The 27,257-nt window shown below is 42.8% G+C and overlaps 1 protein-coding gene across 1 annotated transcript; it reads left to right on the forward strand.

The window, feature by feature from the left end:
- On the forward strand, positions 1,938-24,624 carry SSU72 (SSU72 homolog, RNA polymerase II CTD phosphatase). Its single transcript, XM_021374646.1, has 5 exons — positions 1,938-2,150; positions 8,231-8,374; positions 21,242-21,381; positions 22,332-22,450; positions 23,486-24,624. Exons 1-5 carry the CDS (start codon positions 2,071-2,073, stop codon positions 23,585-23,587), a joined length of 585 nt encoding a protein of 194 aa, XP_021230321.1. The 5' UTR covers positions 1,938-2,070; the 3' UTR covers positions 23,588-24,624.

The following is a 27,257-nucleotide window of genomic DNA, read 5'->3' on the forward strand; positions in this document are numbered from 1 at the left end:
ATTAATTTGCCTTCAACGAGCCTTCTTTGATTGCACAGTTAAAGCAAGCTTTGTCCAGTACTTGCAGCAATTCCCAAAGCATGCAGAGTATCACAAGGAGTTGTAATCAATGCTGGCCTGTCCAGGCAGCTGTAGAGAAGTGGCAGTATGCTGATTTATAGCTGCCATGGAGCTGCCTCTTACATCCCCAGCGCTCTAGGAAAACGTGGAGATAACTTCTAAGGCAAACACACAGTCTCTATTATTACTATACAAGGACTTGGGCATTAAAAATACATGCGGTACTTTCCTAGGCGGTATTTTATTGTGTTTATCTGGTAATTTCCAGTACAGCTATCAGGCTATCTCCATTTGAGCAGGATTTAAAATGGAAGGTTAATATGCTTGTTAACAGGCTTTTTTTTTTTTTTTTCTTTCTCTTTTCCCCCTTTCTTGTCCTGTGCTAAATGTGAGGAAAACAGCTGCTTAAATGTAAGCTGCTCAAGCTCAGCCTGACCCCAGCTTTGAATCTACAGGAGGAAGAAGTCCGAGCCTCGGGCAAAGAATCTCTCTTTAATTCCACTAGGGTACTTTTTGTGGTACATAAAAGGGGCGAGCTGCTTGGTTTTGTTTGGAGGTGCAAGTGAAAGCTGGTGTTTTGCTTCCATGGAGGCTCAGAGTTGAAGACTTATCAGACTGCAGATTGCTGCTCTGTTTTGCTGGTTGGAAGGCTAAAACGAGCAGGCTGAAAAAAAGGAAACGTGACAGATAACAGGTAACTGTATCACGTTCCTGTTAAGGGCTTAGTACTATAGCAGTGGTGTTTGGGTGTGTTTTCTTGGAGACAGACTGAGCAAATGGAGCCTGGCTGGCATTGCTTTCAGCAGTACCAGCTTGAGGGCCATCCAACACTCCAAGCATTGAAGGAAGGGTGTACAAGTAACGCAGGTTTAGCTTCCTTCAACGAAAGGTTTTTCTGGGGAAGTTGTGAAGAGAGAGAGAGGAAAAAAGGTTTTGGTGGGAAGTGCTGCGTGGAGAAGGGCTTCACCTCAGGCGCTGCGCTGAGGCGGGGGGTGCTGAGGGAAAAGGGCGGGAAAGGGCTGAGGGGACAGAGGGGGCGGTTCAGGCGGGAAACGCCGGGGAGAAGCGGGAAGCGCGAAGAAGGGGGGAAGCTTGCGCAGTGCTGAGGGGACAGCGGCCCGCTGCGTGCGGGATCTGCGTCCCACGGCCCAGCTCCTGGAATCCAACGCAACATCGGGCTGCCACCTAGTGCTGGGAAAGAAACAAGCCCGAAGCCTCTGCTTTTCAGGAAAAAAAAAAAAAAGGAAAAAAAGTGATAGCTTGAATCGCCCTCTGAATAATAGAGTGTAGAATGGAGAATCAGCATAGGAGCAACTTTGTCTATTTTCCCCCTTTTTTTTTTTTTTTAAAGAGAGATTTGAAGTTAATTACAAATAAGACCAGTTGACATGATGGGACCTCAACATCCTAAACACATTTGTCTATCCCACTCGGAAAAGCTCTTGTGAGCCTGTTTTCAAGGCCATAAAGGTTCACACTTGGAAACTGGGGAAACAGCAGTGCCATAGCTGCCACTCACGAGCCCGCATGTTTGTGCAAAGCTGGAATCAGAGCGAAAGAAAAGGAAGAGACGTTACACAGAGAAACTCAATGCTGGGAATTACGCTGTTGACTCACGCGCAGTCCTTCCTAATTCGCGTTTTGCCAGCCCTGTGCGCAGCCGGACTGCAGCCCCCCTCCCCCCTCCATGGCGGGCAACGCTCTACCACCACCCACCGCCCACCGCCCCTCTCTATGGTACTGGCGACGCTCTGGCACCGCCCACCGGCCCTCTCTATGGTACTGGCGGCGCTCTGGCACAGCACTCCGCCCCGCCCCTCTCTATGATACGTGAGGTGCCGCCCCCTGACGCCCGCTGCGCGGTTGGCCGCGGCGGTGCGGCGCTGCCCTGCTGACACGTCCCGGCCCCGCCCGCCGCCGTGCCGCGGCCGCCATTTTGTGCGAGCCGCCGGCGGGGTAGCGCAGGCTTGGGAGCCGCGGGGAACGAGCTGGGCTCTTCCCTGTGCCGCCATGCCTTCCTCGCCGCTGCGTGTGGCCGTGGTGTGCTCGAGCAACCAGAACCGCAGCATGGAGGCGCACAATATCCTCAGGTAACCAGGGCCCGCACGAACGCCTCCTTCAGGCCGGGGGCGGTGAGGCCTGGCTCGGCCTGGCCTGTCGCTGGGCCCCGCCGCCAGCCTCCTGGGCCCTGTCGGCCGCCTTCTATCGCGGGTTACCCCTCGGCACCGCATCAGGGCCTTTGATCGGGGGCATCGGGACCTTCCTCAGGCTCGAGTGTGCTCTGGGGACAGCGGGGAGCTGGCTGCGGCCTAAGGCTGCGCTCAGACCCCGCGTCAGACCCCTCTGGCCCACAGCCGGGGGTCTCCGTTCCTGTTTGTATCTTCCTTCCTCCGGCCCCAGCTCCAGGCGGGTTCGCTGGAGCAGCCCCAGCGATGGGGCCCGCACCTGCCAGCGGATCGTCGGACCCAGTGCTGCCGAACATGAGCTGGTGCAATGGACGGGCACAGAACAGCTTCTGTATCTCGGCATCGTGAAGCTTAATTGCATTTCCCCTCCCCCTATACTAGTGAAGTTTGGAGCTGCGGTAGATACTGAAAGGAAGCGTTTACCCTTTACGGAAAAACTGCGTGAAGTATTTGATTCAGAGGGATAGACGTCTGAAATAGTGAGAGTTCGTTTATTTGGCACGAAGAGGACTTTCAGGTTGGCTGAGTTCAGAAGGGGAGATGGGAGGCAGTGATGACGGGTGGGTGGACCGACAGGAGAGACCTGATCTGCCAGAAGCTGTGTTCCTGAACCTTCCCTGTGCAACGCAGGGACTTGATAAAGGCTTTTTTTTCTTCATTAAAGTTATGCAAAGTTAGCATTACTAGCACAGTCACTCAAGCAACAAAGTGTAAATTGTGCGGTATGTTTAGAACCATGAAAGGAATAAATAATGGAAATACCTGGTCTGACAGCCATCTTACTGTGAGCGTATGATGCTGTTAGTGCATATGCTTGCATCAGATGTTACTTGAAGCAGTTCAGTGAAAACACAACATGACCAGTACGTGCTTTGAGGAGTAATGGGGAAGGAGTGCTGTTTTTTTCTGATGATTATCTGCTAACTATATTGTCTGAACTGAATATGAACCAAAAACTGAGTTCTCAAGGTGCAGGAGAGTTAATTTTTAATATCTGTCCTTTTTATTCCTCTCTGTTATTGCGGAAGAAATAAGTCCCTTCCATTGTGACTGATGTTCTTCTGGCAAATACTGCAGGGAAATGCTTTTGGGAAGCATCTTCTCCCTTAAGATTTCAATTAGGAAAAATAAAGTGTTGTTTTGTAGAGCCTTGTGAGGAGGAACATCTCATGTAATTAGGATTAGCAAGAAAGGCATAAAGGGCAAAACAGCCGAACTGCTGACGCTGTTCTAAAGAAACAGTCCCTGCAATGAGAATAGTCATTTGCCTTTAAACCTCAGAAAAAAGTTTGCATTGGCTCCAAGTCAGTCTCTTGTATGTAAGTCAGTCTCTCAATCTTGCTGTATGTCGCACTGCACTTCTGAGAAAGCACATGACTAAAAGCGGAAGAACAGTCGGGAAGAACATTTAAAACAAAGGAAGTTGGTTATTGTAACTTCAAGGTAATTTGTGAAGGAATTGTTAAACTCTAAAGAACACAAATACAACAGAACCACGGGTGACTGAAAACAAAGTCTGAAGTCCAGCCTTCGGTGTTGGAACATCTACGTCAGCGTTCATAAACAGGGTGCTGCAGTGGGTGGCCCATGGTCTTACAGAACAATTCTACGTATTCTTTTTTTTGAAAATACTTATGCTAGGAAACATAATAAAAAGAAAATATTTTTTGAGGTGTTCATCGTGTTAGATAAGTCTGACATACAACATTTCAAACATCTAGAAGGCTTTGGAAGTAACTTCTCTAGTCTGTGCCGTGTATTCATGAACTACATGTTTTCTCGAAGTCAAATTTTTCAGGTAAAAGTTACCTGAGTAATTGTGCTTATTCCAGTATTCAATGGGTAGAGAAAAATATGTAATATCTAAGTGTAAGGCAAGCTTGTTTTACTTTCCAGTGAGGCCTACCTAATGCTTACTAAAACATGAACCTACCCAGTTGGCCCTTCCTTTTAAGACAAAAATAATCTTACAGAAATGTGTGAACATCCTGCTGCTCTCTCGTTGGCTTCAACAAAACCCATACAATTACGCTACATGCTTTGTACACGTCAGCAGCTGAACTTGGTTCTTTCTATTTTTTAACTTACCATATAATAAGAATTGCTTTTTTTTTTTTTTTTTGGTGATGCGTATAAATGTATTGTCCTCTTAAGCTGCAGCAGTTCATCCCAGAGGGATTTGCCATCTCTCTGCTTTCTCAACTTGAATTTCACGTTCATCCTTACCCTACTCAGTATCTCTCTACTACTGCTTGTGCCTCTGGAGGACAAATGTCTTCATGAATCTTTGTCACGCTGAATAATCTACCAGTTTCTGGGGTTATCTTGGTTCAGCACAAGTTCCCATTTGATTGGTAGTGTGCTTCCTTTTTTTTTTTTTTAATACTTACCAGTTTTTAAACATTTTGTTACCGTTCTAATCTTTCAACAGATGTCTTTAAAGATTGTCAGTACAACTACCATCACCACTGGTTTGTGTTGAGACATTAAAACAGAGATAAGAGGCAAGACAGTAAGGACTATGCAGGGAGATGGAGTCCTTCCTTAAAAGCTGTCAGGCTGGATGTCAGTGTGTAACTGGTCCCTAGTTCAGATCTTATTTATCCTGTGTGTTTTGCTTTTACAGATATGTCTTGTGCTTGACTGTTTTCCCCCACAGAATGCACAGGCTTCCGCCGTGATTCTCCTTGTAACACCGAAGAGGAAGGTGGAAGGGTTACACTTAGCAGCAGGCCTTGTTACACAGCTTCTGCATTTCCATTTATGTATATTTGGGTGTATGCAGCTGGCCTTGGAAAGGAAATTACAGTTTCAGGCTCCTCAGTGTATAGCAGGTGCTCCAGTAGCTTTGTAGTTGCGGGGTTTTATGGCATAGGTATCCTGTCTCTGCCTCCATGCTTCAGTTTCTCTGTGTTATTACTTCTGATAATAGAAACTGGTAGGACATTTGTATGCACTTAGGTTATGAATATGCTCTTCTTTGTTTTAGGAAACTAAGTGCCATAAGAACCTAGATATTTCATATTCACATCTCACAGTGGCAGAAAGCTCTTACAAATTGCAACCCGGGTAGCCCAAACTTTAAATTTAATGTTAATGATATGATTTATAGTTCAGCGTTGGCTAGGTAAAAGAGCTTGAGTTACACCCTTACAGTTGAGTAAGGTAGGTCAGTCATAGCTTCTTTACTGATATCTGTCAGCAGCTAAGTGCTGCCAAACGGGTATTGAAATTTGTGTCATTTAATTTAAGGAATCTTAAATTGCCTCGTTAAATCCTTCAGAAGGAGGAAGCTCTTTAACATAGCACTTTCATTTGTCAGCTTATCACTGATCAGTAAAGGATGTGTTGCAGTACAGCAAGTTGTTAATGTTTTCAAGATTTTTGTAATCAAAATCAATTAACAGTGCTTTCATTCCTGCTGTGTAATTGTGTGATTTTTTTTTTTCTTAATTGCTTGAATGGCGTAAGGTGTTTTTGAAGTGATTTGGGAGGAGGACACTTGCTAATTATTCTCCTTCTGGTAAAGCTGAAGAAGTTCATTATCTTTCATTTTTTTTCTGAATAGTTTTGCTAGACCAAAAACAAATGCTAGATGTACCTTGCCTCGTAGAAAGTAATCATTGTTAAAAGTCTGAGCAACATAAGAATAAATACTTGATGATTCACTGAACTAGATCTGTCCAGCTGCTCAACAAAAGCAGGCTGTTGAGTAATGTGTTAGTGCAGGCAGTGTCATCGTGTCCCCCCTCCCCCTTTGTTGCAAGAAGTATGTTGAAACACTTTCAGAATATTTCATAATAGTACACTTAATGCGTAACTAATGGAAGAGCTGTACACTGGCAAATGCCAATGTCATAGCGTGGAATTATTCCAGGTGAGGTGTGCATTCCAGCTCCTCAAGCACCTTTCCGTGTGCATTGAGCTGCACGTTTTAGATGCTTGAAACTGCAGTGAAGATTTGTTTTGATTGAAAAGAGGTGATCTGAACTTCAGGAGCGCTCCTTACAGTTGGAGACAAACTTCTTAATGTGCGTGACCGAAGTGGACCTATTTCAGAGCTTAATAGTAAAGGAAAAATTCAGTTAGGAGGAAAGAAGACTACAGATTTCCTAATTTGTTTAACACTTCGTTCTGTCTGTTCGGTTTCTGATACTTCACTGAAGTTGCAGGTGTAATCCTTGAAATGCCTCAGGTTTAGCCATGGTCTTGACCTGTTTTAGAAGTCTAAAGCCAAGTGTTTCAGCCTTCTGGCCAGTCGTGACAGTGTTCTGCCATGTAATTTTCTCCATTAGACCATATAGAGCAACCTCCTCTGGATTAGCAAAAAAAATAGATTGTAGTGCTGCTCAATATTAACGAAGGATTCGTTGAAGTTCAGTTAAATGTATTTAGGATAATTGGAGGAAAAAAGCCCCACAATATTATGGCATTAGCTCCAAGACAGGCAGATTCCTGGCTCTTTTTGTTAAATTATAATTATTAAACTTGTAGTTCTTCATAGGAATGGAATGAAACTATTCCTGGCTTAGCCAAAGGTGCTAGGTACAAGCCAGCAGAATAAGTGTTCCACTTTTGTAAAGGGAATTATGCAGTGTGTTTTTCAGTCAGCTTTGGAGAGGCATCAGATAATTGGCTTCCTACAAGCATTTGGGTAATTATAATAGAGGTTTGGCAAAATAGCGAGGGAAATACAATAGCTAACTCAGCAACTTTAGCAGAGTAGGTAAATATTGAGCATTTGCTAATGTTTATTTCTTGTTGCCCAAGAACGAATAGAGAACTCATGTCTTGCTAATATAAAGTATCTGAAAGCACATACAAAAATGTGTCTGAAACACTGTATACAATAATTCTAAGAAAAAAATACTCTAAAATGTAGTCACTGTTTTAGAAATGGTGTGCGAGTCTCGACTGTAACTGCAAGGAAATGCACGCTTTGGGTCTCTTCCCCAAGATTTTCCAATAACAAAAAAGAACTTTCTTAAACAAGACTTGTGTGTTGAGTCTCATGATGTAGATAACATCCTCTAGTAAAGTAGAAGAACACTGTCTGGAAAAACAAACTTGCGGATAGAATGGAAGTAAATAAATAACCAAAAAGTCATTTTAGAAACCCTGTCTACCTCTTTTTTTTTTTCTTTCATTGGTTATTGATTTTTCTCCTTTCAAGAACCGATGAATTTTTGCACTGATTCTGTGCTGTGTTGGTGGAATGTACATGGATCCCATTCCCCAGCTCTAAAACGAATCAGCAGGTTAGAGGGAAAATGTCCATGAGTTGGGAGTTCATTTCCTTAACACTAAGGCAGTACACCTCAATCCAATGCAAATCATCTTCCTCCGTGTTTGGCTGATGAAGTTCTGAAAGAGAATCAAAGAGCTGGTTGTTAGGGTAGGTCTGTCTGGGAATGGCTGACTTCTCTATTAGCTGAATCGCAGATCTTTCAGAGAATGGTTGGTAACCTCTCAGAGCTGAGTTTTAGCTGGGTTTACTTGGCTTTGTTAAAAATCTTCAATTGTACGAGGGTTCTGTTCCTTCTGGCACTTCTTTAGGAGTGTTCTTTTTCTTTTTTTTTGTGATGGTCCATGGCCCAGTCTCTCTGTATCTCTGTTTTAATGTATGTTTTTTGAGGCGAGGAAAAGAGAAAATAAAACTTAGAAATAATTGAGTTGTTCCTCCTAGCATTTTTTTGACAAAGATAGGTTTCAGAAAACAGTCTGTGTTGTTAGTTACCTTAAATTCTGTTGACAGACATATGAGGTGATACTGAGATGGTTTTTTCATGTGTGTGTGTGGAGTGCCTCTCTTCAGACTTCTGCCCGCTCCTCCTACTGTGTTGTAAATCTAAGAACACTGTAACCATAGTTGTAAATGTTGAAATATGTTTGGACTGTTGGTTGTACTTCAGTTGACTGTACTTTAGTGTTTAAAATCCATCCAGTCTAATTACTGTTTCCTCCCCTCCCTCACTGTCTTTCAGCAAACGAGGATTCAGCGTCCGATCCTTTGGAACAGGGACTCACGTGAAACTGCCAGGACCAGCCCCGGACAAGCCAAATGTTTATGATTTCAAAACAACATATGATCAGATGTACAATGATCTGCTTAGGAAAGACAAAGAACTGTATCCCTATGGCATGGCCTTTAAAAAAAAAAAAAAAAAATCCAATATGGTTCTCCTCAAAAGGTGTAATTCATTATTTGGCATTATGCATTAGGAATATATAGTTTCTTAACTGACAAGCTTAAACTTCTAAATTGAGTTACGATGTGCTCATTCAGAACGCTCTTTTGTAGCTTGTTAACATGTTTACCTCTTGAAGGAAAGCGCACTAATCCTGTCACAGGTTGTCCATTACCTCCACAGCACTGTGGATCGTACTTTCCCAGTGCAAAGACTGTTCCTGATAACGGTCATGCCAAGAGCTGCCACCTGAAGATTAAAATAGTATTTAGTTCAGACAAACTGACAGGTAAGGCTTACAGTATACTTTCTCTGGGAGAGAAGATACTTTTCATTAAAGAACTCACTCTTCTCAACAAGAGCTTCTTGTTACTTGGTATGATCTATGCACCAAAAAATTCCTACAGTATATTTTAAAACTGGACATAGGAAAGCACAGTAACATACTTAATCCTGGGGAGCAGAGGTGATTCAGGGTATGCACACTGCTTAGCTTGATGTCATTCGTGATTCTGCTTGATTTTAAAACATATTTAATTTTTTTTAAGAAGGAAGCCCATGTAATTATTTTGCAAAATCGGGACACTTGTTCTAGGTACTCTTTTTTTTTTTTTTCTCAGCAAGGGAGCTAGTTTTTTTTATTATTATTTTTAAATGTGAGAGAGGTAACTTACCCGAGAAAGACTATCCAATACACACTGAATTTCTGCTGAAAAGATGAGACCTTCAAAGATCCCTGTTAAAAAAAGGCTGGGCTGTTGGGTAAAGCTGTACAGCACAGTGAGTACTGTTTATATATTGGAATATCTTTCTCCATAGTGTTCCTCACAAATGATGCCCCTTGCAGGGGTATTGGTTCTCTAATAGTTAGTGGCTCTTTTCTTCAAAAAATACTTACAGGTCATTTTTTTTCAAAAAAAAACCCAATAAGTTTTAAATGGAGGACATAGTCTTAGTGCATCACGTGTATAATATGCAATTTTTTGTATTCCTCTGCTGATACAAGGAAAATCTTGCAAACTCATCTTACTGAGGTACGCCATATCTTGATTAAAAATGAATTGCTTCAAAAGAAAATTACTTGAATTGAGCCATAATTTTTACCAGCACCTTATTGCATTCTTTGCTGCTGCTGTACTGAATATCTGAATCTGGCATTAAGTCTCCTCCATTCAGCGTATTTTGGAATTGCCATGTTTGTTCTGCTCCATGCTGGAGATGATAATGTGTTCCCCAAATGCATTTGCAGTGTTACAGTTAAATCTTATCTGAAGAGAAAAGGAAGCAAGTTTAAACAACAGCCATTGCAAGAGAAAGAGGGCAAAAACAATTGCCTCTACATCTTTGGATGTTTCTCAGATCATATAAATCTTTCAGCGTGAAGACTGTCAGTGCAGGAAGCAAGTGCATTTCCAAAAATGGGTTTTGAGGAGGGTAAAGACTTGAGCAATAACCCAGGCTAGGCACACTCTTGTCATAGAGCTGTGGAGTAGTTTTTTGTGAAAGTCTCATGTGGGTTCTCGGTTAAGGCAGATTTTTGTTAGCATTGGCTCATAGAGATGAGAAGCATGCACACGTTGCCTGCAGTAGGTGGGGAGGGCCTGCTTTTCTGAAGGGCTTGGGGTGTAGTCAATATGGGAAATTAATGTGTTGTTCCTAGGGTTTAGTTCATCCTGTTCCCCGGCCTGTCATGTGTTTTGAAATGGCTTGTCTTGGTGAGAACTGTCACCTTGTTCCCGTATTCCAGTGATGGGACACAAGAAATTTGAGTGCTCAGCATCCAGTGCTGCCTCGTCTAGGAGTGATTTCCTTCCTCCAGTTCTGTAGGCCAGCAGGGATCCGAAGGATTAAGGACACTAGATACTCAGTGTAATTGGAGGGAGTTGGCACGTTCCCTGTTGGCCAGCCAAGGAAGTGGCCCCTTGTTTCAGAAGGCTCTACTCTCAACCAGGAATGAGCTTCTGCAGTGCTGGACATCAGAGTGAGGTGAAAAAAAGTGTGTAAGAGTGAATAAAGATCACTGAAACTCTGCTTGAGGAAAGGAGGGAGAGCAGAACAGTCAAAAACATGCTGCAGAGAGTAAAAGTGCCTTCACTGCTGTTAATGAGTGAAATCTGGAGCACAAGCTTGCATACCTAGAAGGCAAGGCACATGCTGAATTTCAGAAACACAGGGATAAGGGATTAATGGAGCCGGGCATACGTGTTCAGTTGAGTAGGTGGTTACAATAAATATAAAATGGAAGTAGTCCAAAGCATTTGGAGATATGGTAGTTGAACCTTGCAGTTAAAGTAAGTATTCAGTTCTACCGGTGCATTTTTAGAACACTGGGTTTAAACTTCCTGTGCTCCGATAGAGGGCTGCAACAAAACTACTTAAAGCTGTTCTGAGTGTAGTTTTTGGATGCTTCTTAATACTCTTCTTTTTGGGAGAAGAGTGGATGCTTCTGCTACTAATCTGTAGGAGGTGTGACCAGTATCTGGAGTACCTGTGTAGGATTATGCATGGGTAGCGTTGTGCTGCATTGTTTTTGCTTGGACATCTCAAAGATAGGCCAGTGTGATTACTTGCCATTACAGCCACGTGAAGGGACTTCAGGACTTAATCCTTATTATATGATGGTGACTAGAAAGACAAAAGAAAAATGGAGGAAAATTGATGAGCCTTGCCATCAAGGGTGAGCAAGAAGGTGAAACTTCCCAAAAGCCAAAATAAACATGCAACAATTACTGCTTTTATATCTGGGGGTAGGAACTGTTCAAGTGGGAGCTTGACCAAAATGTGTGAGCAGCAGCTCCCAGGGTCTTTATCAGTATTAACTAACTCCATGATTGACTTTTTTTTCCCCTTTTTTCGATACTAAGAAGAGATATAGTTATTTCCAAGTATATATATTAACATTATTAGGGTTTCTAGGCAGCTTGCCCAGTGTGACCTGTTCCTCATTCCCATATTTTTGTTCTCCTCTTCTAATTTAACCAACTTCCTAACTGTAGATAGAATTGCAGTTCTGTCTCCGTTGTTATGCGATACCAAATCAGGTGGGGATTAAAAAAAAAAAAAAAGCAACAAGCCAAACACATACTTGGAAAACGTTTTGGGAAGTAAGGAGAAAAGCTGGTTTGGTGCATTTCAGTCAAAGATACAGGATTCTTTTCTGACCTGAACATTTAAAACTGTTAATATTACAGGTGAATGGAATGTAGTTTATCTCTGTGAACTCTATATCTTATCTGGATGGCCGTACAGTATTTTTTTTGCTATTGCTGATGCTGAGTTTTCTTTTGTTTATAGTGCCCTTCCCATTCATAACAAGTGGGAACAGTTTGTATTGTCATATACAAACTGCTTTGCCAGCAAATATTTGTAGCATTGTAGACTCCACTTAGCTGACCCTTAACCCTGGTTTATCCCACAGTCTTCCACATGCCTTACCCTATGCTGTCTTAACTGCTAAGGTGCACTGTGGTAGAACGTCAGTGGAGGAAAATGTGGGGGCTCTGAAGAAAGCACAGACAGTTCCAGAACTGGGGAAAAATCAGGAAAAAAAATCTGAAGCAGATTCAAACATGCATGAGATTTTTCCAGGGTCCAGATGAAGAAAACTGGAAAAAAAACTATTTCCTGATATGAGGAATACCAACAGAATTGTATTGCTGAATTAACTGGCCTCGCTGTACAGGTGTAGGATTCTGTGTCTTTCCCCAAACATTCAAATCTCCAGTGCCTTGAAGAGGAATAAGCACAGTGAAGGAGGACTGCCTCTAGCTGAGGAGAGGGCATCCAGGAGCAGTGAGGATATACCAAGGAATAATTTTTTTTCTTTGCAGAGTGTTAATGAAGGACAACCCTTTAAAACTACAGTCGTAGTCAGACATTACTGCATTTGGCTTTTCTTGCAAAAAAAAAAACCCAAACCTGCATTCCTCTTGGAGTCAAGCGTAGTTTCATGGGACAGTACTATTTGAGTACTAAAAGTGATCTTTTTTGGGAAGGTTTTTATCTGTACTCCATAACAGTACCGGAAGAAGGGAGTTAGTTTCTCATGCAGACTCTTGCAGCCCTATTAAAAGTTATTTGGCATCAACCACAGAATTGCTGAGCTGAGTGTTGTAATATTGCATGTGTAGTGTGGGTGTGTTGCTGGGGTCTGTTCAGAGCAAGAAATAAATTGCTGAGTGGACCAAGGTCATACCACCTTACAGGTAAATGGGCTGTCGTTCTCTGTTCAGTCTGAAGGGTGGACTCTACTTTTAAATTGAGAACTAAAATTGGAAAGATAGCGTCTCACTTAAAACACCTAATGAGTGGAAGATCTAGTCCAGGATTACATCTACCACCTGTTCCCAGTCAGTTGTAGCACATGTTGTGCTCAGGAGAACATCAGTCAATATGTTACAGCCTCGGTCTTAGTCCTTCAGAATGACTCATTTTATATAGCCAGGTTTTAGAGAATTCTTGCTCTTAAAATGATCAGTTTGCTCCAACACATCTTAATGCTGGAGTAAGCTGATATGGAGAAGCTAGTTAGTAAGGAGTAGCTTTGTTCTATTTTCTTAGCCTGATAAGTAAGAGAACAGCTGTAAGACTTCTGATAAAGTTCATTGAAAGCGTAAAGCAGATTTTTTTTTTTCTGCACTCCAGATCGGTCTGGACGTTCATTTTCTGGGGCTCTAGTATCAAAGAATATTGTGGATCTCACTGCTTAGCTGTGTTTTCCCATTTTATACCTTCCTGCCCCTTTTATTATACACCTGTGACTTTGACTAATTCAGGTTCGGGTAGTTTTAAACCTGCTCTTCCTGGAGTAACTTGTCCTGTCTCATCTTCAGGTGCTTTTTACCATTGGACTAGATAGATGATCTTAGTGATTTTTCCAGCCTTTATGATTGTGACCTTTTCCTGGCATTAGATTACCATTTCCTTCTTTTATTCAACTCCTTCTCTGAGGAAGACTGATAATTGCATTACAGTTAATTTGTTGTGTTTCTGCAGTTGCTTTGTATTTTTTTTCCCCGCTTAGTTCCCATCTTCACTACTCAAGAACTCCTTTGGAAATCTGGGAAGCCTCTGTATTTTTATTCATTTTGGCTGATGACTGTCTATTTGACTACTTGATAAAGAAGTAATCGAATTAGTCGATTACTGTTTGATTTGATTTGTTTTCCTCTTTCAGTTTGTTAAACATCATACAGCCCAGCCTTGCTCTCTGAGTCAGGAGACTCCAGCAGTCTTGTCTGCAGGAAAACAGCTACTGAAAAAGAATAGGAAGCAAATTTCTGGTTCTTAGGCAGTGCCAGATAGCCAATGCAATTGAAGTTGACGCTCTTCCTTACCCACAGTGGTTTGATATCCCTCTTGCACTCCGAAAACAAAATGTAGTCTTGGTTTTTAACCCTGTAAATAATTCTGCAATTTACATGGTGTATGGTTATAAAATAGTGGATGTCCCAGGAAGTTCTGAATTTATTCACATTGGGATAGAGCTCAAATTAATGTCTGCTTTTTCAAGAAAAAGCATAAGCTGGAAATAGATGATTACAGTGCAGCAGTACCAGGAATAAGGTCCTTTTTCTTTGAAATGAGGCCATACCACTTTACTTCTTAGTTTTCTCATTAACAGAGCAAGTAGAACCAGATTATAGCTGCCATAGGAAATTTGCATTGAAAATGAAAGGTGCGGCACAGAATGGTAATTTTCCTTGTACAATATTTAATCAAATCAGTTTCAGATCTTACTTCTTATCATTTGCTGAAAGGATCTGGGACTTTTACTCTGTAAATTCTGGTTCTCTTAATTTTTGTTGTTTTTTTTTTACCTGTTTGTAGCTAAGCTGTATTTGCCAGGCATGCTGTTAATGCTTTATTGTCGTGTAGCGAAGAAACATGTTACTGATATCCTAATATTCATGGGCTGAGATGATGGCTGTGCTGGTATTGATGCGGAAGAGCTGTTGGAAGAAAAGTTGCAAATGTTTTGCTCTAAAACACTTGCCCACTTTATTTTGAATACCATTTATTCATTGCAGAAAGTTTTGCCACTTAAAACTCTAGAGCGCATAATAATTGAGCATTAATTCATGATATTTATGGATCCATGAACCTACCTAATATATGGAGAATTTATATTGGACCACTTTCCTGGAGGCTGTACAAAGCAACCGTGAGTTGCTTAGTGGGGAAGGAAACCACTGCATGGATGCACAGGAGGACTAGTGAGCTCTGCAGAGCATCTGCGTCGAGCTCGTTGAGGCCATAGAGCTCACTCTTGAGGATTCCTTTTTTCGAGAGTAACTTACTCAAATTCCGCTCCAGGTAAGCTCTTCATGCATGTATTTCTCTTATGTTTTCATTTGTTTTTCTTTCTGAATTTGGAACTGATGAGCAGTTGTCAGCTGCTGTTCTGAACTGGCATTCCAGTGGTCAGTGGAGCAGCTGCTGGATCTCTGTACGACTGAAGCCACTGCAATCTTCTCTTGAATGCGGTGCAGCGTAAGGCTCATTTTCTTTCTTAAACATCTTTCAGAGTACTTTAATACTCTTAGTGAACTGGACGGTAGGGATGAGGATGGAGTGTTTAAACTGGATTTGAACATCTGCTAAGAGGCATGTTTTTGCTAATCTGTACACTTCTGACCATAAGCTGAGTTCAATCCTTTGTTCTTCACAGAGGATCTTAAGATGAAAACACTTTCCACAAAATCTCAAGCATTTCAAAGGAAGCCGTTTTCGGTATTTCCTAGTTCAGCTTCTGACGAGACTGCTGTTAATTTTCGTTTCATCCACATTAAAAAGGAAATGTATGAAATTATTAAAAACGTAAACAACAAATTATTTCCTCTACATTTAAAGTTCTAGGACATGGTAGAATCTACAGACACCTTTGTAACTAAAGATGGAGACGTCTTTGCCTGAGCATTGTCTTGCAGAGTTCTCTGCTAACATTAACGCGTGGAGTTATTAAGCACATCCCTCTGTACTTCAGTATCCTGCCTGTAGTGTTGTGCTAAGGAATGCTTGCTGTAGAACTCATCCTGCATTTCTTGCTCAGCATACTGCTCTTAAAAGTTGGTCCTGCTGTCTTTATGAATTGGATCTTGGGTTTCCCAAATTCATGAAATGAAATAGCTTAATTTACATTAGTTTGGTAATGCTTTTGTTTTGCTTGGTCTAAATTCCAACTCTTCCTCTATTTAGGTAGAAATGAACTTTGAATTATACTGCACAAAGCAGTACAGTAATGGAAATCAATTTGAGAGAAGTTGTTGCAAACCCTCTTTCTCTGAGATATTCACTGGAACAACTCATTTTTCTCACAAACCTTGTCTGTGCAGCTGTTTCCAAGTATTTTCCCCCTGCATCCACCTGCCCCATCATGTGACACTTGCTGCTCATCTTTTGAAGCCTGGCATTTGTTTCTAAACCTGAGAAGCATCCAAAAGCAATGTGTATTACTTAAGCACCCTCTTTTCCCTCTGCTTGCCTCGTGGTCCTGGTGTTGAATTCTTTATCCCTTTGTTACACATCTGTGTCACCTAGTGGCCCAGTTAGTAGTTTGAGGTACCTTGCTGAGATGACAGACCATTATTTTTTTTTAGGTTCTAGCAATTGAAATCAAGCTCCGCTTGGAATACTGATTGGATGCTGTGCATAGTCAAGTGTTTGATGGCACAGTTGAACATGCAGCATCTTTGAAGTCAGTCTGCCTTTGATATTCTTGTTCTAATAGTCTCTTCAGTATGTCTGTCATATTCCTCCTTCAACACTTTGGATTTTACCTTTGCTTCCCTTCTTTTTCCACTTTGAAAGCTTATTTCTGCCCAGTTTCAATCTCAGTTCCAGCTGTTTGGTGCTGGCAAGTCGCTGTCTGCTACTCTAGGCTAATCTAAGGTCTTAGTTCTCCCAGAGGTGTGTAGGCACATAGCCCTCAGCTTTAGGGCTCAACCAGACTTGAGGAAATGAGCATGGCTAGCATGTTGTTATTGGACTAGGTTCTGGTGGTTATGGACCAGCTGCTGTGAGCTTGCTCAGCAGGATTTTGTCTGTGCAACTTAAAAACATTGACCTTTCAAATGTCACTTGCTTTTCATTGCTTACTCATTCCTCTGCAAGTTGTTAACGTGGGCACAAACATTATCAGAAATATTTAACCCAAATTAGCATTTTTGTGATATTTTGGGATGTCATTATCAGTTTTTGGGCTGTAAGTTGCACAGTACCACAATGGACTTGTGAACAAACACTCATTTGTACTGAAAAGGCTGTTTCCCTGCCAAATGAAAGGCAGTTCACGTTCCAGATACAGAATGTAGACAGTTCTTGCAGCGATAATCGTGGCTGCCTGGAAAGCAGCAGTTGTAGTGCAGGTGCCCTTTTTAGTCTTTTATTCCCTGTAAAAGAAAGCAATTCTGCAGGTGGTAGAGGTGGTTGGGCAGTCATTTTTGCCAAGCAGAATGAACCATAATGCACCTTCTTCATAACACAGATTCTAATAAGTTGATGTGGGAAAGACCTGCAAATGCCACTCATGCCGGTGTGTTTGAGACTTCTGCTCTGCTGCTATTCTTCAGAAAGAAGAATTGCAGTTTTTGAGAATGATGACAGCTGCATGAAAGTGAATAATCGACATGTCAAATTTGTTGGAAGATGTAGAAGCTTTGGCTGTCAACCATTACTTTAAAGATGGTTTTTCCTAAGAAGTGTATATACATTTTAGCAAATGGAATTTACCTAATTATGTTTAATAGATTGCTCTCTATTTTAGGTGTCTAATTACACACTCCAAAATTTTTAGGTTATGCTACTTGTGGGCTTCTTTATCAGCTTCTTCTAGAAGTTAACGATGAAACTTGTTGAAGCCTCAATCAGCGATAGGGGTTCTTTGGATAAAAAGAAGATTTTTAACTTAAGACAGTGTATTGCTTTTCTCATCTAAGACTAGTCATCTGCAGACTAGATGTCTTGATGCGGCCTGGTTGGCTGCCCTCATACCAAGGGGAAGAAAGGGATGTTTGGGATCATGTTTTTTTGTTTTGTTTTTTTTTATGGAGGGTGAAAGAATTAAAACAAGGTAGCTAGGCAGCGGATACACTAGATTCTTTTTCACTGACTGTCAAGGAAGACTTTCCTCCATGAGCTGGGATGTAGGTGTTTGCTTACAGCCTTCTAAACCTGCATGGTTGGATTCCTCTGAACTTCCTCTTAAGGTATGGAAAATACTTCTGAAAATCCATTGTTCACATGCGATGATTGCCTCCAAAATTCAGCCCTGTTCAGCAACAGTGGTAAGAAACCTAAGTCTTAAAACACAGCATCATATGTTGAATCATCTTAGTGTAAAGAAGTAGGCATTAAATTTTGTTTTGTTGCTCGCATTTCTTACGTGGTGCCACTTGGTATGCAGGTGATATTTTACAGAGGTCTGAGATAGACATTTCTTATAAACATGCGACTTAGGTGGCCTGAGATGGTGATCATTCCTGTCTGTCCTTCTCTGAATGTCAGGCTCTGAGGCTGAACTATTGAAATTTCCCCGCTGAGTTAATAGAGCATTCTCATTCCAGCTGGATGCTGCGCTCTGCAGAGCAACAGCTTACTGGGAGCCACAACTCATCTGGCTGTATCCATCTTTGATTTAGTCCTTCCTATTTTTCTGAATTTCTCAGTTGGAATATTGGGGATTTGTTTTACCTCCAAACTGAGTTGTTAAGTGGGAGGCCTCATCATTGTAGATGCTGGAAAAAATATCTGCTAATAATTAGACTTATTCCCATTGACATTGATAGCTACTCTTAATTCTTATCGCTCTGGGAAATGCAGAAGTAGTCTTGTACTCTGCCAGACATTGAATGTGTCTACTGTTGTGTAGTGTGCCTCTTTCAGCCTTTGTCTGATCTTGGGATTTACCCAAACTTCCTGTTCTTTTCTTCTCTAATCTGTTGCTTTTTTGTCAATCTCAAGTATGAGCTATCTAAACATAACCCATAATAATTTCTGTGCAGTCTAGTTGCTTTCTGTACCCTGTATTTTGCTACGTTTTGTGCTCTAACAAAAGTATCTGTTTTTATTTAATGCAAATAAAACACATTTTTTACATAACATTCTATAAGCTTGTTTGGTGGATAAAAAATGCTCAATTTACAGCCAGTACTTCCTCGTAATCTTGTCTTATTTCTGAAGTTTGTTTCCTCTTAGTGTCCTCTTGTGGTTCTACCTGGGAAGTGTATTTGACATAAAACATTGATGGCTGGAAGTGATAGGAGGGCCGACACAGGGTTGGGTGTGACATGTAGATGGCTCCTTGTATTTAACAAGAGAAGAGAGTTCTTGTTAATGAAAAGTCAGATCTGATGCATTAGGTTATTTTAGTGCAGATGATGTATTGCTCTTCCAGGTGCTGACAGTCCACTTCAGTGTATCAGGGGGATTAATCTTGGTATGTAGATCTTCAGGGAATATACCATCTTTTATTCAGGAATGGCTCTTTTTCAAAGTACTGTCTACCCTTCAGTGAAAGTCCGTGTCACCTTCCCACTAAATTCTTCCGTTTGGTGTAAAGAAGAGAATGTCTAGACTACCTTTGATAGACAAAAATTTTTAGAAACAATCTGATTTTTCCTAAAAAAAAAAAAAAAAAAAAAGTCAGCTTCTGCAATGGAGCTTGGAATATCTGCTGTTACCAAAGATGGCTGCACAGAGGAATGACTATGTTGTTCACATGCAGAGATGGGGAGAAAACACTTAACGTTTGAGTCACCATGAACGAGGTATAATGTGCTGACGTTTACCTGAGCTCATGACAAGAATGAAGCTGAGTTATGATTATGCATTGAAAACAGTCAGATCAGGTCCCTCTGCCTGCTGAAAGGATGCTGTGCTGTTGGTTTTCTTCTCTTGTTTTTTTTTTCTTCTTTTTCCCAGTGAAAAAAAGACTTCAGGCCACCAAAAATGAAAGTGTCATGAATCCTAACTGCTTATTTCAGTCTCCTTTTATAGGCAGATGGACCCTTTGGGAGGAGTTGGGGGGAAGTAGCTGTAAGTTGGCAATGGAAGACTCAACTGTGTGAAGCAGAAAGCTTGGCTGTGTGGGTTTTCAGAATATGCGTAATTCTGTCTCCGTGCTCGGGAAAGCTAGGGGACAGATGCCAGCGAAATCTTATCCTAGAAATGGAAAAAAGAACTGAGATAAGTGTGTAGGATGTTGTGGATTTTTTTTTCCCTCCAACGGCATGATGTAGAAATTGGGATTAGATAGCCCAGAAAGGGCTCACTGTCAAACAGTGGTCAGAGAATTGCAGCCAGATGTTGACAAGTGTTCTGAAAATGGCTGTTACGGTTCATTTTCATGCTTTGCACATAACCAGAGGTCTGAAGTAGTTGTGCTGAAGTAGATTTTTCCAAGCATAACAGACCCAAGGAGATTTTACAGAGGTGCTGTGAGGAAGCTGTGGGTGCCAGCGCACAAGAGCTGCTTGATTTAGCTCAAGGCTATACAGAGCAATTCCTTAGTTATACAGGATGAAGTCCTTTGGGAAAGAAGAATGGTAGAAGGCTTGGGAGTGACCTGAAGAAAAGAAATGCAGCAGAAGTCAGTTCTCTGATAGAGAATTGACAGTATATATTTGTAATAAAGCATCATTGAATTTGTAATTCAAAGCAGATTTTTTTCTTCAGTCAAGCAGTTAGTGGGATGCTGTAGATAACATAAGAGAACTGAACATTTTTTCCATATAAAGTAGTCTCTTACATGGGTAGAAAGATGACTTTTAAAATTATTAACATAGTTCAAAAACTTGAGAGAATTGAGTGGTTTTGGAGGCTGTTTGCTTGAAAGCTGTTGAAGAACATCCTAAAGTGTGTAACTTAGCAGGTATGGACCTGGCTGCCTTGGGCATTAGGACTTGAGGAGGGCAGCTGCAGAGAGGTGGACAGTCTCTGATCTCTTGCTACAAAAGCTTAGGACTGATTTCTGAGGAAAGGGTGGTGGGGGGGTGGAAGATGCTTGTTAAATACACAGCCTTTTCAAAATAAAAATAAACCAAGAAGATCTCTTACATACTTACTACTAATGATGGATATATATATATTTTTTTTTTCTCGAAGTCCTTCTGTTATCTCAAGAAGTCATAAACTGTTATCCTTAATGCTATTTTAATTTAGGAATGTGTGCTTGGATGGCTGAAAATATCTGGTACTTCAAAGCAAGGAAGAGATGCATCAGTTTCCAGATTTCTTTAGTTCAGACCTTCCCTGATATTCCTAATAACTCGTAAATCTTTGTGTTTGGAGAGTTTTAGTGAACTGAGCAGATGTATGTGACAGTCAGCTCTAGTATGCTCCTCGTGAAACTGTGTATCCCAGAAAGCTAAGAGGATGGGATTGTGTGTATGGCGATTAGTGAGTCCTGTCTGAAAGGGGAGTATGGAATGTCAGTTTGGGCCTCAAGGCTGCGGTCCTGGGGGCTGTGACTCAAGCGAATGCAGGACATTCTGTTTACAAATGAGTAAGTCTGTGCTTTAAGTATTACGGATATAAAAGCAGTTGCCCAAGGAAAGGAGTCCTTCGGAAGAACAAAGGCTCAATGAGGGCCCTTTAAAGCTGTCTCTACCATTGCACAAAGGACACTGATGGTTGTCCAAAACCCAGTAGCTACATGAATTATCCTTATTGGGGTCATGCAGCCACCTCAGGAATCTGTTTAGTGGTCATTAATCTTTATACTTGCAAACAAGGCGGGGGGAAAGTATTTTAAAGATACAGTGATTTAACTTTTCTTAAAGTAAAGGTACTTAACTCAAGCAACTTCAGATACACACAGAATGGAATTTTACATATGTTGGACAGAAATAAGAGAATCAAGCCACGACCAGAGAGATTCCAGAACTGCAAAGACGTTTTTGATTTGATCCTAACGTGTGAAGAAAGAGTCTATGATCAAGTAGTAGAAGGTAAGGACCCTGAGCTGATAAACCAAGTTAATTTTGAGTGCTTCTCCCCCTTGCACCCTCGCCAGCGTCTTTCGCAAGTCTGGGAACATCGGTCTGCTCTGGTGGCCTTGCTGGAGCACCAGCAGGGAGAAGTGCTCACAGACCATTGACATGGATGGCGTGTACCAGGGAAGCAGCAACTGGAAATGCTGGATGTAGACTGGAGGTTGGGGTGTTTTGTACATTCAAAGGCCGCCCAACTACGTCAGTATTGTACACAAAGTGGCTGTTGCCTATCTTCTCAGTCCTTGTTGACCATATCGCAATCAATATAGAGCACAAAACACTTGCGCTTCTTCAGGCTGAGCAATTAAGTGTTCTGAGTGCTTCAATGAAGCGTTTTAGATGTATTGGTAAATTATATGAGGGAAAGTGCCCTGGGATTGTATGGGTGGATCTTCAGTTAAGTTCAGCATCTCATGCGGAAAGCAGCTGTTTTATGTGAGTGTTCTGAGTTGGGAGGAGAGGAGGTGAAGAGCAACCACTTGCCAACCTCTCATGTTATGATAATGTTCTTTGTAACTGACCAGTGGAAAGAAGAAAACTAGAGCGCTTCCAAATGGCTCTTGATATGCAAGGCGGCACCTCAAAATGGCGGTGCTTCAAAATGGCGGCACCTCAAAATGGCGGCGCTTCAAAATGGCAGCACCTCAGCTGGCGCTGCCAGGCTGCACAGGGGTAGGAGAGAAAATGGGGACTTGAACTGTCAGGACCCCTCCACAATCTGAATTCTTTGGTTTTCCAAATCTACCTGTTCCTTTTGAAATAAGAAAGACTGTTTTTTTTTTTTGTTTTTTGTTTTTTTTTTCTTAAAAAAAAAAGCTAAATAAACCATTTTCTTATGAATACTGTGTAAAACTTGATTTCATTCCACCCAAAGTTTTGCTGTTGTGTGTTTTGTTTTCAACTAGATTTAAATTCCAGAGAGCAAGAGACATGTCAGCCAGTGCATGTGATCAATGTGGACATTCAGGATAACCATGAGGAGGCAACGCTGGGTGCCTTCCTTATCTGTGAGCTCTGCCAGTGTGTAAGTAGAGAGGGCTAGTTACCTTGGGTTTGTGTGACCCCACTGACTGCACAGGGGTTGGGGTTTGTTCAGTACTCCTTAAAGAGCCGCATATTGCAGAAAATAAGTGAAATCCGTGTCAAGAGACCTAACTTTCCAAATTACTGCAGTTATTTTCGGAGCTGTAGAGCAAACAAATTGTAATAGAGTTGATGATTTCTGAAGAGAACAGTGCGTCTGTTCAAAACCAGTGTTAGCTGCCATGAAAAGCAGCATCACAAAGCACTGCACATAACCACTGCACTTGTTGGGCCCATATTCACAACATTTGTTTATGGCAAAAAATGTCTATTTCTGAGACAGTTGTAACATGTGGGATTTAAACATCAGAGCTGCATTCTGAATCACGATATGCTTGAAAAGCATCCTGTGTAGGTGTTTTTCATAGTACCACCCTGTTGCATGTATGATGTGGAAAACCTGGTGCCTTCTGTCTTCCACCTTTGATGTTTTTGGCCCTACCTCTTGGAATAAGGCTGGAAACAGTTGATGTAACTATCAGAAGAACAAAGGCTCTGTTTCACAACGTGCAAGCCCATCAGCTCACCTATTCCAGTGTGGCAACATACTTTTTTTTTTTTACTTCAGCCTCTGTGATCTATTCTGGTCTCAAATACTTGCATCCTTTCTGGATCCAAAAATCCTAAGAGGATCCAAGGGACTTGAAATTTTAGCCATCTGTTCAGTGTGCTAGTAGCTGCTCTGAAGCTTCCATTTGTTACCTAGTGAGGATGGATGTTGCCTACTCAACAAAGGGTTCATTCAGTGCCAGCTCAGTGGGTTGGAGAAGGAAGGTTGTGCAGATGAATGTGATGCAGAATACATGTGGGTTTGGGAATGTCGGGAGTCTCATTGAAGCACCCAGTGCTGCGCAGTTGGGGACTGCATGCTGATTTAGGTTTCACAGTAAGCCAAAAACATTGAGTCGTTACCGTTCTCTAAACCGCATTGTATCCTTGGAGTCTAGTTAATTAGTGCTTTTTTTTTCTCGTTTAGATACAGCACACAGAAGACATGGAAAATGAAATAGATGAGCTGTTACAGGAATTTGAAGAGAAAAGTGGAAGGACTTTTCTTCATACTGTCTGCTTTTATTAAAGCACATCTGTCTCCTAGGCCTTAATACAGATGAGAGAAGCATGTGTTTAAAGTTCTAATTATACTGTATTTTCCTGGAAAATGAATATTGATTTTTATTTTATTTTATTTTTTTTTTTGTTCAAGGCTCCTCTTCAGTGGTTGTTCTGGTTTTTGTTTCAGGTATTCTGTCACAGGCAGGCAGAGATACCAGTTGACTTGTACATATGCAAAGTATACGCAAAGGCCACCTATTTAAAAATTAAAATCAAGATTTCCTTTAAATCCTACTTCAATTGTTAAAAGTAGGCTCTTAATTATAAAGAGAGTATTTCTTGAATATAAGTTTATAATGTATTTTTCCAGCTTACAAATTTATTTTATTTCAGTTGTGCTTTTTTTTTTTTTTTTAATTTTAATGTGACAGAATGGCTGAACTATGTGAAGATATGAATGGAACAATGACAAATGAGTTATCTGTATATTATTAGATATAAGATTGGAAGCATCCAATAAAAATGAAAAACCTGCAAGTTTGTCTGTTTCTCAAATAGAAGCCGAGTACCTGTGACTGCTGTGTGAGGTAAGGCTCAAGGTGCCCGAAGTAGCATGAGGATGCTCATTCATCCCAGTCCTCTTGGAGAGGTTGGTGGCAGCACGAAGATCTCCATGGGAGCTGGAAGAGCTGCACTGCCCCTCGTTGAGAGGGGCTGCATATTTGGGCACCTTCCTGTGATTTTTTGATCCTGTGTTGAACCGAACTGAACTGCTTTCTCTACATGAATTAGGGCACCGCCAGCACATCGTTTTCGGATCTTAATTGCTTTTGAATTACTGTATGTGGGACTGAAATGTAAGGCTGAAGCTGTAACTGTAGCAGTCAGGGCCCAATTGTATATATGTCTTCTAGAAGGAAGAAGGGGAGAACACAAGTTCTCCTTCGAGCAAACTCCGCTGTTAATAGAAATGGTTTAAAGCTTTGTTAACTGAAATGTCTTCTGAATGGAAATATTCTCTGCACATACAGCAATAATAAACGTGTTTGTCACAGCTCGCAATGCAGACGCTGAGTGTGTACATACAAGCAGAGCAAAAGCTCTTTGTGCAAACTGATAGAAATTAAAAGCACCAAGTTAAAAGTGAAAACAGACCAAATTATTAGGCATTCCAAATGTGACTGTTGCTTAAAGGCAGGAGGAGATCTTAAAAGCTGTTTTGTTAACGGGATCTCTGAAGGATTTGGAGTAAGTGAAGTCTATGCGCTCTTTAGTGCTTTGAGAAGTGGAGACAACTTCAACGTGCCAGAAGTGAAGTGGCGTGAAATGGAGCTTGGGCTCCTGGCTTCACGCCTGCCTTCTCCCTGCCCTCTGACAACCCAAGGGAATGGCTTAGTGCCTCGTAAAGCCGCCGATTTGCCCGTGCCTGAAGCCAATGCTAGGGGCTGGCTCTGATTTTTAGGGTGGTGCTGCTCTTTGCAGTTGCTCATCTCAAAGTCTGTTGATCCCAAAGGGATCCCGCGCATCCCTGCCCCCCACAGTGTGGGGTTGGCTGAGGTTTCAGCTGCCCTATAGGAAAGCCGGGACCTGCCGGCTCGCTCAGTGTGCTGGCCAGTGCCCAAATGGGTCAGCGCCTCGTACGTGGGGTCATCGTACCCCTCCAACACCTGCGAAAAAAGAGAAATCCTGTGGAGAATGAATGAAGAGATCAGAACGCTTCGGGATGAGGAGTTCAAGCAGCAGCTCCCGTGAGGTGCACGGTGTGGGTTCGTATGGGCTCGTGCTGTCCTGGTTTGCTTCAGGAGGCTCTCTCTGAAGGATTTCATTCAGCCTCCTCTGCTTTTCTGCTCGGTTGTCTGATGCCACAGCTTGTTACCATGGGGATCCTTACAGCCCGGGGAGGAGAAGGGTTCTGTAGGGACTGAACTGCTTTGGTTGATCCCTTTAAAAACGTATTTCAAGCAAGCATGGTGCTGGGTGTCTGGAGCAGAGTTCTCTGTGCAGCATCGGGACTAAAGCCTTTGCATTTCTGCATCTGGAAATGTTTTCTATTTTCAGCTGAATTCATCCCATCCAGAGCTGGCTTGTTTTTCCCAGAAAGGCAGTGCATGCCCAAACAGGATGTGTTTAACCCGTGCTTTTTTTTTGTTTTTGTATGCAGAGATTTACACAAGTGTCCTCTCCATGCCACAAAGATGAATACCTTCCCAAGCATACCTCTCAGCAGAGGATTCTGGTTGCTGTAGTGCTACGTATGGTTTAATGAGTGAAACTCCATCAGCTCCCGGGGGGGGGCTGGGTTGCTTCGGTCCCATCCAACCCAAGCCATTCTGTGAGCTGATCCTATTTCTTTCATCCAAGTGATGCCGTTGGGCTGTGCGTGGTGCAGGACAGCCTTTCTTTCCCAGGCCTCAGTGCTGCTGGGTGCACTGGGCCAAAGATCAACCCTCCCAGCGTCGCAGCCCGGTGAATGTGTTGCTAGGCAGATTATCCAGCTCCGACTTTTATTTCTGCTGCACGTGGGGGCTGGGGTGAAGGTACTGGGAAAACAAGTGCTGGGACCAGCATGGGAGCGCTGGAAGGAATGGGAATGGCTGGAGTTCCATCTCCCACTGCTGGGTGCTGAGCCTTGGGAAACTTTGGGGAGCAAAGCTGGGTGTGATGGGGCACGGAGAGCCCGGCTTAGCAAATGCTTCGTGCGTGCGGTGTCATTAAAAAGAATTAAAAAAAAAAAAAGAAAAAATAAAAATCATCCGCAATGCAATCTGTGCTCTAATTTGAGGACACCATTTAGTGATTTTAATTGTGCGACAGTATTTTGGTATTTTCCGTACCCAGTAGTAGGTTAATGACTGTTCCTTGAAGAATGGAGTTTATATAACACAAGTCATTACATAAGGAGGCTGACTGTGGCCTGAGGAGCTGAAGGAAAACAAAGATGCAAGAACGCAGACCCTCAAAGCAGCCAGTTTGGTGTCGGTGGCCCCGAGCAGCCCTGGGTGCCAGCAAGGTGACGATAACCTTGAGTGAGGGCACGATGTGACGTGGCTGCTGCCGGGCCGTGGCACCGGTTCATCCCTATCGCATGGTTCAACCACACGGCCGACCAACCCATACTAAAGTTGTTACCTGTTCACCCAGCTATTTCTTTGCAGGAGAACCCAAACGCGGCCCGAGCCGCCTCGGCCCAACAACGCCACGGCGTAAAACCAGGGGAGAACCCAGAGCACGACCTTCCCTCGGATCGTGGGCTCCGGAGATGGGACGCGCGCCTTCGTGTCATCGCCGCGGGGTGGGAATGCGGAGATGCGGGGCCGGGCCGGGACCCCCGGCGGCTGCGGGGCGGCGGGGAGAACCCAGGGGCCGCGTTCGGGCCGGGACCGGAGCGAGGAAGACCCGGGCGGGAGGAAGGGCGGGGTGGGGATGGTGCGGGACTGGAAATGCGGCCAAGCGCCGCTGCCGGGGCTCCGCTCGGGAAAACCGTGCGGCTGCCAGGCGGGGGGAAGCCCGGCAAGGGCAGGTCCGCAGCGCTGCCGCTCGCGATGAGCCGCTCCCGGAGCAGCGCGTCCCCGCCTTAGGTAAAGGCCCGCGGAGGGGAGGGAGGGAGGGAGGGAGCAGGGGAGGGGGCGGCCGGCCCCGGCGCGGAGCAGCCCCCCGCAGCCCGCCCCGCCGGAGCCGGAGCCCGAGGGGCTGCG

This window comes from Numida meleagris, chromosome 20 (genome assembly GCF_002078875.1).
Source record: "Numida meleagris isolate 19003 breed g44 Domestic line chromosome 20, NumMel1.0, whole genome shotgun sequence".
In the NCBI taxonomy this organism is placed as follows: domain Eukaryota; kingdom Metazoa; phylum Chordata; class Aves; order Galliformes; family Numididae; genus Numida; species Numida meleagris.